At 42.5% G+C, this 19,781-nt stretch overlaps 1 protein-coding gene across 1 annotated transcript in view; it reads right to left on the bottom strand.

Annotated features, from left to right (window-relative positions):
* Nucleotides 1-19,781, bottom strand: part of tanc2b (tetratricopeptide repeat, ankyrin repeat and coiled-coil containing 2b) — a 48,626-nt gene that overhangs the window by 4,217 nt on the left and 24,628 nt on the right. Inside the window, 21 exon segments of the mRNA XM_051066522.1 lie at nt 2-910; nt 1,032-1,132; nt 1,280-1,426; nt 1,930-2,021; nt 3,437-3,466; nt 4,473-4,605; nt 5,823-5,998; nt 6,690-6,813; nt 6,950-7,083; nt 8,845-8,938; nt 9,588-9,800; nt 9,885-10,121; nt 10,285-10,407; nt 10,513-10,621; nt 11,731-11,891; nt 12,830-12,997; nt 14,031-14,309; nt 14,812-14,981; nt 15,935-16,166; nt 18,061-18,185; nt 18,343-18,624. Of these exon segments, the coding sequence (XP_050922479.1) occupies nt 2-910; nt 1,032-1,132; nt 1,280-1,426; nt 1,930-2,021; nt 3,437-3,466; nt 4,473-4,605; nt 5,823-5,998; nt 6,690-6,813; nt 6,950-7,083; nt 8,845-8,938; nt 9,588-9,800; nt 9,885-10,121; nt 10,285-10,407; nt 10,513-10,621; nt 11,731-11,891; nt 12,830-12,997; nt 14,031-14,309; nt 14,812-14,981; nt 15,935-16,166; nt 18,061-18,185; nt 18,343-18,624 (4,039 nt within the window).

Genomic DNA, 19,781 nt, shown 5'->3' with positions numbered 1-19,781 from the left:
GCTGGGCTGGTTTGTGCGGACTATTTGGGCTATTGAAGGCTGGAGACGAAGGCCTTGGGCTTGGTGGTGCTGGGAGGACAAAGAGGGCTGTGAGCTCAGCTGGAATGAACGCTGGCTGCTCATCTTAGAGAGGGGAGATTTGGGCCGGCCAGGGAGCTGCTCTGTCTGATAGCGCACAGGTGACCCGGACTGGGACCTGTACAGACAAACACTCTCTACTGGCGGACTGGCTCTGTACTGAGCAGCTCGTCGTAAAGGCGATGGCGGTGGGCTCTGGTGATCCATTCCCTGACCCCCGGTACCCATAGGAGGCGGGCTGAAGCGGTAAGATGGCTGATGCACTGGGGAGGTGTGAGGCGGGCTGTGTCGGTAGTGGGAGTTTTGATGTGTTGGGGATAAAGAGGGCGATGTGGGCTGGTATGTCCCACGTGTTGGAGAGGACATGGAGGAGGAGGTGGGGTGATACTCATAGGGCTGGCCCATGGGGGAACCTCCGGCTAAATAGATCTGATCTGGATGTGTGGGGGAGAGCGGTGGGCTCTGAATGATGGGAAGGCTGGAGGGATTGGTGAGAGACTCAGGTGGGGGCAGACCCATAGACATCGCCTCCAGCTCCTGCTCCAGGTAGTCCTCATCCTCAAACAGGTCCTGGACAGGCTCCATGTCCTCCAGTCGGGGCTCTGGGGGAGGGGGGAGAGGCATGGACAGGGACAGGGACTCCTCCTCTTCTGGGGGAGGCGTAGGAGGTGGGGAGGGAGGAGGCTCCAGTTCTAGGTCCTGCTGCTGGTGCTCCTCCTGGCTGAGCTGGCGACACTCCTCCTCCACCCTCTGGAGCAGCCGCTGGATCTCTCGATTGTTGGGGCACTGCTTTATGGCTTCATTCAAGTCCTCTAAGGCTTCAGGAAATTGTCTGGAAATCAAAAAAAGATAGTTACTGTTACAAATGTTCAGAACAGTATGGAAGGGCGTATGGGAATTATCTGAGGCATTTCACTCAGACTGTGATGTGCGGGGGGATAAAAGGAACATACCTGCTGCTACGCTTGGCGCGTGCCCTGGCATAGTATGCTTCATATGATTTTGGTTTCAGTTCAAGTGCCTTTGTAGCGAATTCCTCAGCCATCCCAAAGTCCTGGAGAGATCGAGCAGAGAACACCACTGAACAACACCCAAAACATGTGCTGGCCATATGTCTAACTGAATGTACTCTGGTAAATCCCTTAGTGTGACACTTTGGCATTTTCCACCAGACACTGTTGCTGATCTTCCGCCGACTTACGTTCATTTTCCTCCGACATCGGGACAGGTTGAGGAAGAGCGATACTTTGAGTTCCCTGAATGTCTTGAGGTCCTCGCTGAAGCCTTCGCGTGGAAACTTTTTGAGGGCGTACTGATAGCGCTGCGCTGCCTCCTTCACCTTCCCCTTCTGTTGGAAAAACAGAAAAGAGCCTGGTGATCCTTCAGTCACAGTGACATAAAGAACTAATCTGTAAACCTTCGAGATATAAACCAGAACAGATATACAATACTGAGTTCATTCTTAAAGAAGGGAGGCTTGTTTTCATTGTTGGTTATCCTATAAGGCCTTACATATGAGAACTTGTAAGGAGAAACCATTGAGTTTTTTATTGACTGTAAAATAGACAAAGAGTTTATTTTGCTTTGGAAATTCTAATACAGATACTCAGACATACTGAATGCATGCATGCATCCAAATTTGTTACATTTCTTCCTTTTCCATAACAGTCTGCATAAAATGGAATATAATTTATATCCTGTGACCCGAAATGAAAACCATATTTCTAACAGTATCAGATCACATCAGCCCTTGTATCTTTATCTTAAAAATTTTAGATTTATCCCATCACAGATTATCTATAATTCACACTATGAAATCTGAGCTGCAGAGCGCAAAGCCCGTTCTCTGACCTTGTAGAAGCTGTCCCCCTCCTCGATGAGTTTGCTGAGTAAGATGATCATGATGTCGGGTTTGGAGGTGGCCATGGCCCACGTGGCTGGACCTGGGTAACACAGGGAAGGAGCAGATGAAAAGAGAAACAAAAACACAATGTGAGAAAGACACACAGTAATAAGCAGAGGAAGAGGAAGGAAGGAGCGACTGGGAGTCACACCACACACGACAATAATAACAAGGATGAGGACAACAGCCAAAATGGGGGAATGGATGAGAAAAAGACAGGCAATCCACTGCAGAGAAAAGATTACAAAAATCTGCTCTGAAAACCCGGAGAACACTGTGACCTCGCTATGGGACATCAGACCTGGGTCAAAACACTATTTGCCAATAATTATGAGCCTTTTTTAATCCTGCTGGGAGTCACAGAGGGCTGGCAGTTTTCCTAATTGGAGTGCAGAGTGAGAACATTTTGAATTTTTCTCCAACGGTTGATTAAAATGAACTTTAGCCAATTATCTGCAAATATGTTTTGGCCCAGGCAAACCCAGTGTACATGTAAATTACAAAAAAACAAAAACACTGTCATGTCTTTCTATTGAGACACATTTTCTTGTCTTGTCAAGAAGTGCAGATGTACAGTAATTCTTTGTAGTACTGACTAATTCAGGGATGTGCTCAAGAGCAGCAGAAAAGCAGGAAAACACTAATCTCCCAGCAAAAACAAACGGGAGTTGTGTATTTAAAGAAGAAAAGAAAAAGAAGACACTTGATCCCTGCAGACTGTTTTATGACTTTAAAAAAATCAAACACAATCCCTTGACTGGAACTGATGTGTATGTTCTGTATCTGCGCAACAGCAATCCTTGACACATGTACACACACCACAGAGATGAAAAGAAGGGGTGGTGGTGGTGGTGGGAGGGGGGGGGGTCTTGCACAAGGAGACACGGGGCAGGTACGATAAACAAAAGAGGCAAGCAGGAGGGATATAACAGAGCTCTGCAGGCGCTAGCTGTCCTCTGAGCTGGTGGTGGTGGCGGTGGTGGTGGTGGCGGTGAGGGTAGGAATGCTGCCAACTGGCCTAGCTGACACTGAGGAATCGTCTGGAGGATGAACGATGCACAGTACAGTGGTTTATCACCTCAGTCTGTGGTGGCGGTGGTACAGAGGAGTTACAGATACATGCATTTTCTGCTAAATCACTACCACGCAAGTGTTACTGAGGGCTTTCCGTCATGCATCTGTGGGATGGAAGGTCAACACCTCGATACGACGTCACAGGCTGGAGGCCGGGCATGCTGTCATTAACCACTTGAATGTTAGCATCTACCTCTAGGGCAATCCCGACTGCATCACTGTCAGTGCTAATACCTTTGCATGTTATTATTTGTCAGTTTGAGAAGGTTTTGGTAGCTAAGCTCGCCTGCCGACACTTAGGACGACACAGACAACACAGAGAGAGGAGATAGAGCTGTCAAAATGCCTGGTGGGGTGAGAAGTCGACAGCCTTGGCTTTACCTCGGGGCCGACTGGGCAGCGTCTGACATCCTGGGGCCGGAGAGAGAGGCGGGGGATAAGGGCAAGAGTGGGGTGGGGGTGGGGGTGAGGGAGTGGGGTGGGGGAGGAGGAGGAGGAGGAGGAAGGAGGTCATGAGCAAGGGAAAGGAGCGTAAGTGGGAGGGCAGAGGAAGGAGTGGGGGGGAGGGGGGCCAGAATTGCCAGAGAAAACAGGGGTGTGGGAGTGCGTAGGAGCGAGAGGAAAGAAAGAGAGAGAAACAGCAGGAGGGTGAAAGAGAGGTGATGGCGGTGGTGGTGGTGGAGGAGGAGGAAAAGTGAGAAAAGGAACACAAAAAAGCAGCAGTGAGAAGCGGAGATAAGTGCCTCGGCAAAATAATAATAATAAAAAAGGAAACATAGATACCGAAAAGAAACACCGCAAGCGCTAATAACAACCTGTCTCTGAGCAACCGCGGGAAGGGAAAAAAAGAGAGAGAGAGAGGATGTGATTGAGAGAGAAACAAGGAGATATCATGAGCGATAGAGACAAACAGCGGCACTGAGAGAACATGACAGAGAGAGAGAGAGAGAGAGAGAGAGAGAGAGAAAGCAAAACAGAACAGCAGCAACAGTAGTACAATAAAAAGAACACACACATCAGAGCCATAAATAGCTGAGGAGAAGCAGCACGGTGTGGCAGTAGGGGGGCGGATGACATACAGTAGCAGGAAGTGGTTTAAGCTACATGGAGACACAGATCTGAATCCATGGCTTATTGCAGTAAAATGCTACAGTGCTGTATAATGACCAGCGGGAAATGCGTATTAAAAAGGGAGTGTGTTTACATCCTTGGATTCTCCCTTCATAGACTCTCATGCAGCTCATGCTTGAACTCCAATGCATGACCTTTTCAACCAAAATACAATCTCAAATTGTATCTCATTTCTCGGCAGGCAAATAACCTTTTATTATGGTGCTATAGGACAACGATGCTGCACTTAGAAGAGGTCCTTTGTTCGCTAAATGGTAGGCTCTTTAGTCTGTCAGCCCGCACTTACCTATCTTGGCTCCTTTCTTGAGCAGGGCGACCACCACCGACGTGTTTCTGCAGCCCACCGCCCTGTCAAGAGGACGCATCCCGCTGTAGTCTACATGCTCTATCATGGCACCGTGGTCAACCAAGAACTGGACCTGAAGAGACAAAGGACTGCGGTGAGAAAAGCTGGGGGAACTTTTAAAGAACAATCAGTGTGAAAACACACGCACATCTATCTTGTCCAGGTGCAAAGAGTCCAAAAACTGTACCTGTGAATTATATCTCTCACCTGCTCCAACGCTCCAGTGAGAATTTCTTCTTAATTACATAAAGAAAAGACAATATTTCAAACCCAAATTGGCTCTTTGTCGGGAACAGAGGGATCAAAACAGACTCAGGTGTGTATTGCTGGAAAAACACACTCAGTTGTACCCATAGTTGTGGTTACAGCCAGCTGGATGACTGCATATATTCAAGAAATGTTATACAATACATGTATTGTATATGGATGAGCCATTTAGGATTTAGAACTCTTAAAGAAGTACTATCCCAGAGCCCAAGGTGTCTTTGTTTTGTTCAACCAACAGTCCAAAACTCAAAGATATTCAATTTATTCACACAGAGGTCAAAGAGGATAAGTAACTATTTACACTTGAGAAGCTGCAGATTGGTTTTCTGTTACCACACCCATTGGTCAAGTTATTGTTTCAGATCGAGTTTTCTTAACACCCATGTATATCATACTGTTTATCATATTTTCCCATTTTATTTTGTGTGTGCAGAGCGTTTGGATATTGATGTTGTCATGTCTTGGTATATTTTCAATTATATTTGAAAAAAAAAAAAAAATTAAGGGATGATATAAATGTATCATCCTGGTGTGACCTGAGATTCCAGCATTCATGTTGTGTTCAAATGTGTTTAATTTTTAGAAATTCCCAAAGCAGAAAGGATTCTCCAAAATCAGGGACACGTAAGATATAGAGGATGATGGATGAACAGATGAACAGATAACAAACGAACAGAGGGAAATAATCACCAGTCCTCAGCTGACTGCATGATACAAAACACTAAATTAGTGACATGTCTTCAAGGCCCCAGTGATGAAAATTAATAGAGATAAAAGCTGAGATTTTATTAATATGAAACCAAAGTTTCAGTTCCAATTCCCAAATTTCTTTTTTTGGTATCTTGCTTTGAGGAATATGAGTGTGTTTTTCTATAAAAACCCTTTTTTTATATATAACAAGACTGAATGTCTAAACACAAGCTGCCTCACAAAAACTACATAAACTGGCAAAATTATGACTTTAATAAGCAGAGTACATTTCCGTTGGTACCAAAAGCACATGGAAACTTTCTCTCTAATTACCACTTCAGAGTCGCCATAGAAAGCCGCCAGGTCGAGGGGCGTACGTCCATTCTTGTCTGCATGGTCGGTGGCAGCTCCACTCTCCACCAGGCAGCGGACAACAGGTAAATGGCCTTTCAGACAAGCCCAGCTCAGAGCGGTCAGACCCTCCTTATCCATCAGAGACAGAGAGGCTCCTGAGGAAACAAACCGCTGCAGTGAGACACAGCAAACTATCTTTCTTTCCTTTTATACCACCAAGTATGCTACGTCTGTGCTTGCATGGTTATTAGTTTTGCCTGTTTCTAACTAAGTCCTATATTCATTTTAATGGATTTTTAAAATCTGTTGCTGATTTAATTTGCCTGTAATTACTGTAAACATAAACTGAAAACTGTAATTGCCTTAATTTTTATTAGTGCAGTCGCTGTGTGTTTTTTGTATAGAGAGACTAAAGGGTTTAGACGAGATGAAAATTAAATATTTAAACAGGAATTGCTATCAGAAAACATTGATTGGAGTTAAGAAGGCATGTCTCAGCAGACAAATTTCTGTCTCATCAAATCTCAGTATCCTTATCCACTGCCATTTTGATTTACATTGCCACAGATGCTGTAAACAAAAAAAAGACAAAATGGTTGCACATAATCATTCCCTCAGCTCTTAACTTATTGAACATCAGTTGAGACATTTTGTATGCTCATTTTAATACAGGCACTTTGGAAAATCCTCCTATTTATGTATGCATTTGTGTTTACAATGTTCTATTTGTATTATGGGTTTTGCATGAAAATGCCCATCAGGCAAATGAATAATTAAATTAACTGAGTTACAATTATTCTAAACAGAAGCTTTTAATTTTTTTTTTTTTTAGATATGATAAATTACCTTGAGCTAATAAAAACTCCACAGTCCCCAGGTGTCCCTCTGAGGCAGCCATCATCAGAGGGGTACGACCCTGTTTGTCAGCCAGGTTGACATCTGCCCCATGTGTGAGGAGGAGATCCACGATCTGAAATACAGCAGCCATGTCGTCATATTACAGCAACTGGATGGATCACTTTTGGAATAAGAAAAGTTCAGTCTTGCCGGACCTTTTCAAATCATGTCATCCCATGTGAGGGGAAGAGATCAGGCAGACAACTTACCTGCCAGTGTCCCTGTCGGACGGCGCTGAACAGCGGGACGATGCCACGTCTGTTGGGCTGGGCCACGGCTGCGCCCTGCTCCAGCAACAGACGACAAACCTCCAGCTTCCCTCGACCAGAGGCTGCAGTCAGAGCTGGACGCGCACACGAACACACAATCAGGGAAGAGAGGACGGTAAGCAGGGTAAATGTAGTGGGTAGAAATTAGATTTTTACTTCATCTAAGCGCATCTAAATGACTTTTGAACAAACAAGATGAAGTGAGCACCTATTAAGTAGAGGTTGACATTAGATTCCAAGGCTCGGGGGTAGATTTTGGGAGCAGTGATGCCTGTTTTCCTGTCAATGTGTGGTTCCTCTTACTTTAAACCATACCCCTAACCACTTATCTCCTTCTCCTGAGCCTTGGAATAAAATGTTTACCATCAGGTAAAATCTGTAATAACTGACTTTTTGGCTACTTGCTGTCAGCGGAAATTATCTATACACAAAAGATTGCATATGATCACATTTGAAATGATCCACTGGTTAAACAGCAACATTATTATTAATTTACAGTCACTTCTGTGTCCACCTGATAAATATAAGTCCATATATGTGTCCACTACTAACTATCATTTAGCTTTGCTTTTGGCCTCTACTAACTCCTGAGAGAAGAATCTTCTTTCGCTGCTAAATGCTCCACTATGATCACCAGCTAGTCTCTAACTGTGTCTGTCAGATGTTTGAAGCTGAGGACATTACTGTACAGTGGGATTTTAGAGCTTTAACTAAACTATGATCGACCCCTTTAACATCATCACATTGTTTTCACACATTTCATGTGTCATCTCATTTCATACATTTTTAATGTAAAAAATACTGATAACAGCCACTTTAAAGTGAATCCTAACCACAGATTGGGGAAAAAAAACATGCTCTATGGGAGTCATTTTAAAGAGGAGAGAAGAGAGGAGAGGAGAGGAGAGGAGAAGAGAAGAGAAGAGAAGAGAAGAGAAGAGAAGAGAAGAGAAGAGAAGAGAAGAAAAGAGAAGGCCTTTGAAAAGACATCTTCTCAAATGTAATGATCATAATTGGAATAATAAAACAGGGTCAATGCATGTCTTATAATCAGAGTGGTAGCAGCTCTGGAAGGATGATCCTGGTCAGACTGCTGGAAGAACACTTCAATGCACACAGTTCAGTAAGGATATTTGTGCATGCTGATGTACATATATTCCCTCTGGCTGATGTACAGAATAATGTATTTCAGCTGACCTATCCAATAACACTGAAATTAGAAATCATCTTCAAGAATAACAGTCATCCTTCACATCCCTTATAAACAATGAAAGTACAGCTGAGTGAGTGCAAGTCCCCTCTCCAACTGACAGTGAGAAGCAGCTTTTCCAACACTCCAGCAGGGGAATAATGCTCGCAATGAGGTTTCATAGCTTTAGGTTACAATGATACATTACATTTCCCAACACCCTGCCACTGTGCACTCAGACTAGTCATTTCTGAGCCCCCTGGAGCACACTCATCCCTCTCCCCCCTCCCCTCCTCTGTGCGAGCCCAGCCCTGTCTCTGCTCCAATGACACCACTGCACTGCCATCAGCATCTGACGCAGCAGCAGGAGCAGCAGCAGCAGCAGCAAGCAAGCAAGCAAGCAGCAGACACACACGAGAACGATCTCTCATATCCGCACTGCAGCGCTCCTCCTCGCAGTGCCACGCAGAAAATCCATCTCACAATACACTCCACACATCCTTAAAATAAGACTGTCTGAACTGTACATCTCAGGATAAAACTAGTGTATATGGCATGAACCAGTAAGCATTCACAGTCGTCTGTCTGTTGGTACTGAATTCAGGGTTTTATCTGTGTAATGTCTGGCTACAGCAGATATTCTCACCTGTTTCCCCCCACAGGGTGTCAAAGTTATTGATTTGAGCCCTCTCCACCTCCTCTTCATCTTTCTCTGGCAGGTCCAGCAAGTAGGACACGATCTGATGGGGAACAAGATTCAAGATGACACAGATTAATGTCCAAGTTTACTTTAACTGCAGCAAAATAAAGGGATAATACAAATAAATGACAACCAATAAATAAATAAAACCAGTTGTGATTGCAAATCTACTTTCCTTTTGAATCTGCTGAATTTTACAAGATTGGCAATCATCATTAGCAACTAAACTGACCACCAGACCTTGGTCAATCAGTTGCTGAAAATAATAATTATCACAGGGTACTGTTATCTATTTGTTGAAACCAAGAGATCTGTTACATTTCCAAAGTGTGATCAAACTATTTCACCATCTGAACACTCTGAACATTTACCAGTGTGCTTTGAAAACAGACAAATCTGCGCCCCGTGCTACAGTTGTCATCTTGCCCTAAGTTCAAACACTAATTATTGACATTTGGGTCCCTTTTCCCTCCTTTGAACAAGTTAAAGGTTCCCTGTGGAGTTGTTTTAATGGTGTCTTATGGAGCTGTATGTTTATGAGTGGAGCCCTGTTTTTTTAATCCCATGTGCAGACACGATCCACAACACTTGCCAATTGTATCAGATTATTCCACTGATGCTTAATGCAGGCTGGCCATGCTCAAGAATATAATCAGTGCAATAAGACTGAATGTAAATAAAACTCTAACCTCTGTGTATCCCATACTGGCTGCAGCGATGAGGGCCTGCTGGACTGCGTGGCTCTTGGTGAATGCTGCCTGTTGTTGGGTCTGTGGTGACTGCTGTTGCTGCTGTGACCCCATGCCCCAGTCACACTGGATGAGGAACTTCACCACCTCCATGTGGCCCCTCAGGGCTGCATGGACCAGAGCGCACTGGCCATTCTTGTCCAAGTGGTCTACCTGTTAACGGGATGTGGATTTGATCAGGGACGCGATTAAGCACGAGGGAGTCGGACATTGGAATCATCTGTGCGGCTGCCGTACCTTCGCTCTCCTGCGGCAAAGTGCGGTCACGATGGCCATGTGTCCACCGGCGGCGGCATAGCCCAGGGGTGTGAGGCCGCTTTCAGACGGGGCGTCGACAGAGGCGCCGAACTCGAGCAGCAGAGCCACCATGTCCATGTAGCCCAAGTGGGAGTGGACACACAGGACAGGGGCATTGTTCAGCACCTCTGTACGGTAGTTCACATTGGCACCACCCAGCATCAGTAGCCGACTCACCTGAACACAAAAAAATTAGGAAATAAAAGAGGAAACAAAAAGTCAGCGCAGCACAGAAAGGTTTCAAAGAGAGAAGAAGACGGTAAATCTTCAGATTTGGCACCCAGAGCATGCTGAAATATTCTTTAAGTATAAGTCCTCTCTGCCATGATGGTGCTTGTACCTTGATGTTGGGAGTATAGAGGTTTCGCAGTGAAGAAAGTGCAGCTGAAAGGCCCTCTGTGCTGTAGGATACCCACAGGCCTTGCAAGATAGATGAGGAAACCCCGACTTTCTTGCTGAGACCCTTGAACAGAGAGATAGAGTGTAAATATTCATTACTTTGGTGCCAGACCACAGCTGTGTGTGGGTGTGTGTACGCAGATGTGGGTGGAGACAAATAATGGCATACCTTGAAGATATGTGCTTTGAGGATGTGATGGCCCAGCTCGATAGTCTGCTGTCTGTTCAGCTTGTTCTCCTGCCGAGAAAACCAGAAGGCCAGTAGGGTGTGCCCGCTCCTGCAGAGACAACAGCCACAGAATGTTTCAATCCTGGAGACTGAGTCATCAGGTCATTACACTGTGTTATCATCTGCACAGTTGGCGCAATGAGTTTTAATTATAATACATGAAATAAAATGTCCCGGCAGAAAATATAGCATTTCCTCTGCTAGGCAAACATAATGTACCTGAGTCTATTTATACACGACTGTAACTACACAGTCATGGCTGTGGCTTTAAAAGTACATTTCTGCACATTGGGTACACAACAAAACTGCCTGTGGAATCATTAAAGGATAACTCTAGTATTTTTGAACCTGGCTTTTCTTTTCCCATGTTTTTGGAGTGTAAATGATAAATAAGGACAAAAATCTTTAGAATCAGTGTCTATATATCCTGTCACCATGGACAGCTGCTGCAATGTAATCAAACTGGGCATTGTCCTCCATCATTGTATGTCCACTAAAGTGCTTGTTTTGCCACTGTAAGGCTCAAATTGTTATTAGAAGTGTTGACAATATTGTGGATAGGATTCCTGCAGAGAGAGACCTGTTTTTATTAAAGAATAAGATCCTTTTTTTAAAACCAGAAATATCACCATATATCAGTACCAGACTCCATTGACAAAAACAGTAATTTTACTGAGCAGAACACAGGAGCTGCTGGAATAAAGCTGCTTCAGTTGGTTAGTTTGTTTGTGTTATTTTTGTTACTTTTTTTGTTTTTAATCAGAATCTCACTCTCATTCCTCGTAAATACAGCTGAGATATGTTGAAAACTTCACACAGAAGATGTACATAAAAATTAATAAAGAGATTATCCTCTCTCAGATTTCTGAACAACCTCATCCATAAAACCTATGACTCCACAACTTTCAAATTAATTTGGCAATTTGGCATATAGTAAGGCAGGGTATTTTGGGGTGTTCAACTGCCAATAAAATCTTATTTAAATTCCCTTGCTTTTTATGGTCCCTCTCTGCTATGTCTCCCTCCTCCAATGTACTGTTTCCAGATGGGATAATTAAAACTCCTGAAGCAAAACGCTAAAAAATTGCTGTTTTGTTAGGACCTTATGTTAACAGTCTCATATTATTCAATCCACAATTTCCCCCTGTCTGTCCTCACCTCGGGTCGCAGAGGAACTTTGTCTTCTCTCCCTCTTCTCTCCAGATCAACCACTCCCTGAAGGAGGGGTGGACAAACATCCTGGTACCGTCCCTCCTCTTCACTAGGAAGACTGACAGGTTGTCCACGCGTTGCTGGAAATCCTCCCAGTCCAGTGTGCCCTGCAGACACACACATTGTCTGGATGTTACTTTGGGACACAGAATACTGTTTTCTAAACTGCCAGGTTTCTTAGCATGGAAACGAGTCATTACATATTGTTACTGGAATCTAATGTCTATTTATGATAATAGATGATGTGACGTGATGAAGAAAAGAAAAAAATCAATAAATAAATCCAGTATAATATGCATTCATCTATTTTTTTCATGCAAAAAAAGATCCTCTCTGACTGTTAACACCCCTGAAAACTTGGCTTTAAATCATACCTAACATTAAATATTCATGACTAAATAAGCGAGTTATAAAAACATATCACAATATTATTTCTAAAGAGTTCAACCCTCAAACATTATGTGAAATATCTTGATGAGGACTGTGTGGGTGTGGTTTGATTTGATATAGATATTTGTGATGCTAAATAACTAAGGAAGGGACGTAGTGTGTTAATGTAGGACCTCATCACTCAAGACCTTTAACTGTATATGTTAAATAAACACCTGATGACATTTCATGAATTTTCATTGAATCACTTACTCATGTATTTCAGCACAGGGATGGAGGGAGTAAAATCACAGATTAGCCAGAGATTACTTCACACGGTAACTAAAACCTTTGTAAACCATTATTTCATACATATTAAAATTTTGCTCTTTAAATGTACTTTGGAAGGAGACTGACTTTGATAGTGATGGATCACCAAGGCCATTTTATAATGTATTAATTGAACTGAAGAGCTTGAGATATTAACCTTTTACCATCCACCGCTCCACCTGTGGGACACCAGCACTATGTGGATATAAAAGCTCTGCTATTGAAAAGTTCTGTTACTATATACTAAATGTGTTGTAATTCAGGCTAGACCCCAATGTAATGAGGGTGTGTTAAAGAGCTAAAAGGTTTCAAGGTTCTGACGTCTTGTATATGTTAGTATTATTACCTGCAGCGAACCAGCATTGATGGCCTGATATATCTGCTCATCAGTCAGCGGATGAAGCGAGGCCACGGCCACATTGAGCAGAGGAAGCGCCCGCTCGAACGATGACTGCGTGGGGAAGCGCATGTTGCACTGCAGCAGGTACACCTCAGCCAGGTTGACTGGAACCACCTGAGGAAGGAAGGGGAAAATCTGAATTATAAAGCATCAGCTCTACCGAATATGAATAATGTATTGTGTTTGTAAAGCACATCTTCAACTATTCCACTTGGTCTTCCTCAGAGAGGAGAATGTGAATTTATTAGTTGTCATTTTTTATGGAGCCTGCAAGCACTTCAGAATACATGAAATTAAATGAATCTGGGGGAGTGAGATAAAATATTTCATTATGAAAAACACTAAAACAATTCAATGGCATTATTTATCAAAAAGGTGTTCGATTCTGACTGTCAAAAAGAAGTTTATGAAACTACTTTTACACAAAGCATTTCAGAGCTCAGGTAAATAAAAGATTTCTTTCCAGCTTTGCCTTTGCAAATTATGAGCACTGAGACGTTTATTTTAGATCAGGAGGTTTCAAAGTCTAAAACTGTGGATCCACCACAGATAAAATCCCCCAACATTCCCCCCATCTCTTCTCCGTTGCTATGGTTTCAGTAAGCCACGCTGTGGGCTACAACTTGAATCCTGTTTTTATAGCCTATATTTGTTTACCTTTTGGCAAATTAGCACCATTGAAGTGTGCTCAAGTTTTGGACTACTAAGGAGCATCTTTTTCTCTGTGATTCTCTGAGCCAATTTATTCAATTTACATTGAAGGTAATGAGAATCTCAGAAAAGATTGGTCTCTCTCAATTTAAAAAATATGTGCATCAGGTTTGTGTGTTGAGATTTGAGTGAGTGATGTCTTAGATGATGAAAACTGAGGCAACAGGTGCTCTGGATTTTTAGGAACCAGTGTGGACCAATGTGTAGGATCTACTGGCAGAAATGGAATATTCCTAATTATGTTTTCATAATTATGTTTTCTACAGAAGGAGTTGGTCCCTTATCATGTTTCACCACCATGTTTCTACAGCAGCCCAGAATGGACAAGGCAAACACTGGCTTTGGAAAAAATAAGCGGCCAAGTTATATATCAGTCAAATATTCAGTCAAAGCTGAGCCTGTGACAACCATTATAAACTATGCAGTGATGCCACACCTTATAGCTGGAGCTCTTGAGGACAAGGTAGCCCTTCTCGATGAGGTCAAAGGTGAGTTTGAGGTACAGATAGGAGCCCTGACTCAGGGCCTTGAGGTGGGCGCTGAGCTTGCCAAAGGTGGTGTTGTCCATCTTGCCGTTGAGCGAGATGTTGTTCTGGATCTCCGGGCTGCTGTGGATGCGGTGCAGGATGTAGCCCTGCAGGTCCTGGTCTATGGCGTCGTTCTCCTCCAGACTGTCCAGAGAGATGCGGTGGAACGGCAGCGCGTTGGTGATCTCCTGAAGAGTCAGAAACAGTTAGGAGCTCGTTTTTTGGAGAAAGTGGTGGAGACATCTTGGTAAATTTGACAACAGCCTGCATACTTACTAACACAGGTAAAAGAATTAATATACAGGTCGTACATAAGGTACGACAAACTATGAATAACTAATTTATACATATTTCTTCCTCATGAATGTGAGAGGAAACAAAAATAGCAGAGACAGTACAAAAAAAAATCTGATTTTAAAAACACTTCCATTCATCTCCTCTGCATAATGTACAAAGAGGAAAATGAAAAGGTCAGAACCAAAGAGGGTAGAGTTGTACTCAAGACAAATGTAATATTGTTGGTTAGTGGCTTCCAGTTGATGAAAAAATAACCCACTAAAAATGCTGATGAAAAACTGTCTTAGCTGGAAGTGGCAACAATAATACAATAATGAAAAAACTAGTCCTTCCATGATGAATCTAAAAGTACAACAGTGGGATTTACAGCCATCACTACAATCTGTCCTCTACCTGTAACGTGGTTCTGACTGTGACCACCAGTTTGAGCCAGGGGGGGAACTTATTGATGGTTTTGGTGAGGAAGGACACGATGGTGTCTCCATAGTCAGGCTTGTGGAACTCTGCCTCATTCAAACCGTCGATGAGGATGATGAGGTCCTCCTCGGAGCTGATCTTCCTCTCTGAAAAACAACAATCGACATGGAAACAGACAAAGTTTAGGAAATCTATATTTAAATGAAGAGCAGGAGCTCCAAGGTTCATACTGGCTGGCTGGCTAGCAACAGATTAACATGGCCTTCCTCAGCACATGGCAACTGCTCAGTTGTGAGGTAAGAAAACTCGTGGAGTTTTTTTTGTCAAACCTGTCTTTTCTATTTGCTTTAAATTTCTGTCAATATAAATTCATCAATGAGTCATCACAGATTTTGTTTTCATATCTTATGAAAAATTCAGCTCCAGCTCTTAGATGATGAACTTTAATCTTGATTATACTGAGAATATTGTGCACAAGGGGCGTCTAATATCATGCACCAAGGACTTGAATCAAAGTAAAAACTGCATACTGAGCTCTGAATGGGCATCAATTATAAATTGCCAAAAGCAATGTGTTTGAACTGTGAAGTAAATGGCTTTAAATTATTACAAATTCCAGATTAATATGAAGAATGAGCAGAAATTCAAAGCAACAGAGCAAATAAATCAAGGTTAACAGAACAAGAGGCAGAATAACCTTGAGAGGCCTTTAAATCATTTTGAGTTATAGATTACTGTCATTTTCAAACTGCAGTAATCTGTTGTTTTGCTTTAAGCTCTGTAGAGGAACTTGGGAGGGGTCACAAGCCAAAGAGGCCAGCTGTTTAATCTTAAACAACTCTTATTTTATAATCTGATATGAATTTGAGGTAAAATATTAATCGAAAAGTAACTTGGAGCTTCAGCTGTCAGATAAATGTGGTGGACTAAAAAGTGCATTACTTCACTCTGACACTGTGAAGTAGAAGCTATAAAGTAACATAAAAAGGAAAGCAAAGTATATAAAGCTCATAATATTATTTTAATTCAGTGTTTGAGTAAATGTACTCAGTAATGTTGCACCACTGCTAAACCCTCTGGGGATCAACATTATTTTCACCTTTATAAAGTGCATCCAGGGGCTCTAGGACCCCCCTCCTGAAGGAGGCCAGGGGGTCTTGGACGCAGGAGCGCAGACTGAGGATGCTCTGTAGGTGCGGCTCCCTCAGCAGCTGCTCCCTGTAGGCGACAAGGTGCGGCGAGCGGCACAGCAGAGCCGCCACGTTGTGCACAAACTCTGGCACCAAGCAGGTGTAGGCGTTATCTGCCTGGCAGTAGTGGTACGCCACCACCTGGGGGCGACAGAGAGTTAGGAGAAGATTGAAGGCAGGTCAGTGAAAGAAATATAAAGGTGAGCATTTCCATTCCCTTCTGGTAATCCCAATCTTGACCAACGTCTGGGTATTGCAAAACTGATTGAAGATCAGTGTCAGGGAGCATGGAACTCAGATGACACAATTTTAGAAATAACAATTTTTTCAGGGCTGGGCTTTTTTCCCTGCGTCTACTACAGCTACAACTCATTTGGGATTGAGTCAACTTCATGGTGGATGATTGCAGTATAATGAAACATAATACTTCTCGTTTCGCTGTACGGTTTTAGCCATTAATAATTCATGGTTTCCGGCTGCCAAGAGAGACTGATTCGGAGTTAGCTCATGCATGCTCATGTGTGAGATGACTGTTGCACGAAGGAGTCAAGTGTTAAACTGTCATATTTCACACCTATGTACTTGAATCATGTTCAAATGAATGATTAAATGAATGAATGAATGAATGAGTAAAAAGCTATCTTGGGGTGGACGTGCAGCGACATTAGAAAATAGTAGAAGGGGCAAGTGAATTTTCTGAGAGGTTAGCTGACTGAACAATAGCAGCAGGTGTGACCAAGGTGCTGCTGGGGACTGAGAGATCACAAAGAGTTTGAATTTTCAGAGGCGGTGGCAGCGATCAGAGGCCAGTGAGAAAAAAGGAACAGGGGAAAAAAAAAAAAAAGACTAATCAAAACTGAATGCTAATTTTTGGTCACAATGGAATAAAGGGCTTTAAAACAAAAGGGGTGAAAAAGGGAGTGAGCTCAATTATTAATGCACAGAGTTAACAAGATCTAATAGCTTGGCTGGGAAATGGCTTTCTGCAGGTATAAATATTTCATAAGGCTCCCTGGCAAAGTTGTTTTTTCTTTTTTAAACACATCTGCATAATGCATCAGGCTGGGACTGGGGATGCAGATGGCTAAGCAGCAGGGGAGGGGGGCCGAGGTGCAACAGCAGACAGGAAGAAGAGCGGGAAGGAGGGCTGTCTTCACACATCATATAGGTTTACATTGCAGGCAGGTTTCAAGAAGTTCAGTACCTCAGAAATATATATTAAAAAAACATTTCACAGAAAAAAAGAGATGCACAAAACCACCAAAAATCACCTGAGGAGAAAGCCCAGGTGGTGTGAAACTTGGACTCTCTTTCATAAGCTTGAAACTGTATCTTTTCTGACAGAACCTGAGCCGTGTCCGTGCTTGTAATATAGAAAGGCATTTTCAAAAGGAGTGTATCATTGGCCATCCTACCACCTGTGTTGTCACTAATTGAAAAACTTAAGACATTAAAAAAAGGACCATTTTAAATCATCTTGCAGTTTTTCAAATACAGACAGACTGAGGCTTGGAAATGCTGAACCACAAACGCAACGAAATTCACTCTCATAAGATAAGAAGTGATACAACAATATTCTTTAATGAAGAAAAAATGAGAGAAAAACTACAATGCAGTGATATGCAAATGAGACCCTTGACATAATAATTGGTAATTGAATATATATTTTTCATTCCACACAGCTGTGAAGGGAAAAGGGGGAAATGGGAGGTGTGGGGAGGCAGAAATGTTCCTAAGTGGCTTGGGATTGTGCACTTATCTTCTCATACAATACGGAAATTTAATGAGAGCTTGAAATTTCATATTAAAATCACTACAAGCCCACTTATTTTTGGAGTAAATGGCTGAAAAGTAGATGATTTGCATTTGTAAAACAAGGCAATGGGAGGAGAAAACACACCAATCGACCATAACATTTAGAGACAAATGTTCCACCTACATTGTTTTGTAAGTCTTAAGGGTGTTTTGTCTGTAAATGAGAGGCTGAAATGTAAATGTGTGTGTGATTATGTGTGTGATCAGGTGTATCTTGTACCTGAGAGGCCAGCCTCCTCATTGCTTCTTCCTGACGTCGCCTCATCTCAGGGGTCCCAGGACAGCTGCCTCCTCCCAGGGTGCCATGCGTGGGCTGAGGCTGGGTGAGAGGGAGTCCCTCTCCATCTGGACACAAGACAACACAATGCGCTCAGGCACAGCTCGAACATGTGTCACATTCATGTGATCTTTTTTACTCAGTTATTCTCAAAACAAAGGCTGAACTGACAACACAACACTAAATACACATGGAAATCATGTGTAGGAATGAGTGGATGCCTACGTTTGGGTGAGGCCTGTGGGCTGTCGGAGGCGATCTGCCTCATGCGGGTGCCATGGCAGCTGAGCGCCACCAGGCGAGAGATGATGGCGGTCTTGCCGAACCCGATGTTGCCGACCACCACCACACCGTGATTGGTGCTGGCGTTGGGACTGTTTAGGTGGGCGTCGATCTCCTGGAAGAGCCACTCGCGGCCCGTGAAGACAGAGTCCATGGTGATGCTGGGGACCTCAAACAGCAGAGGTTTGAGGGCGATGTCTTGAGGCCGATAGGGTGCAAAACGCACTGCCCGGTCAGGGAAATAGAAAAGTGATTAGTAGTATCACAGTTATAAGCCACATTTATGCACTTACATTCATGTTTTGCAATTACACTTAGCTGAAATATAGAAAACACTGACATGCCAACAAACATACCATACATGGTAACGAAATGCAGCCACAAAAAACATCCACATATCTTTGCAAAACAATTATATAATTCTTTTTTCATGTAAATATATAAACCATATATATCAATATTTGTGTTTTCTAAAAGGAGATGTTGAAAAGTTTCAATTTCATGTTGCTGCTCTAGGAAATTCACTATTGATTTGATCTTTTATACATTTACCTACAATAAAACAAACGTATTTATGTTGATTTTAAGGTTAGAAATAACTTAATCTAATCTATAACTATACACAATGAAGTAAAACGATGACATTCATGTTATTTCGAATTAAAGATTGACATTACTATTTAAAAAAATAACCTGCATCCTCTGAAATCAAATATTTACTTATGAGTCAATGATACAAAAGTGAAAGATATATTACTGTGCTTGAGAGAGAGAGATATCACAGAGCCTGGTGTAGGTTAAGGTTAAATTTGATTAGTTTTGGAAAATAAAGTGTGTTCACCATGTAAACTAAAGATAAAGTAGGAATAATAAAGTTTATGTGATGAGAAAATCTAGCTTCAAAGATACTGTAACTGTTTTCAGTTTGTACTTGTATTATTAACATTATTTTCTTTGATTCTCCCTACACGTTTATTGCTAGTCTATATTTCATAACAAAACAATTAAAATTGAGTGTGCTTTGTGCCCATTCCGTTGCAAAAGAAAATCTGGAGAAAGTCAAGGGAACGACTACTTTAACAGCCACTGCCGACTGTTGATTCTCACTCACTAGGGGGAGTCATTAAACTAAAGTCCTCCAGAGGTTGGGCATCTTTTCAGCAGAACATATGGACCATTAAAGACTAATGAGGGTAAAATGAATCTGGTATGAACTTCTGAAGCTGTGTGATAAATTCAGTGTAAAATTTAGTCTGCTGCTTCTGGGTGTCATCTCCTGGGTCTCATCTTTTAAACTGATCTGAGCTTTGAGGATAAATATACGCTCTTTTCTATCTGGCGTGTCATTTCTTTAAATGTTAGATCAGCATCTGGTAATTATG

The sequence above is a fragment of the Lates calcarifer genome, linkage group LG23 (assembly GCF_001640805.2).
Source record: "Lates calcarifer isolate ASB-BC8 linkage group LG23, TLL_Latcal_v3, whole genome shotgun sequence".
Taxonomy (NCBI): Eukaryota; Metazoa; Chordata; class Actinopteri; family Centropomidae; genus Lates; species Lates calcarifer.
Note: the sequence above shows the minus strand (reverse complement) of the source record. Positions and strands in the feature narration are given on the sequence as shown.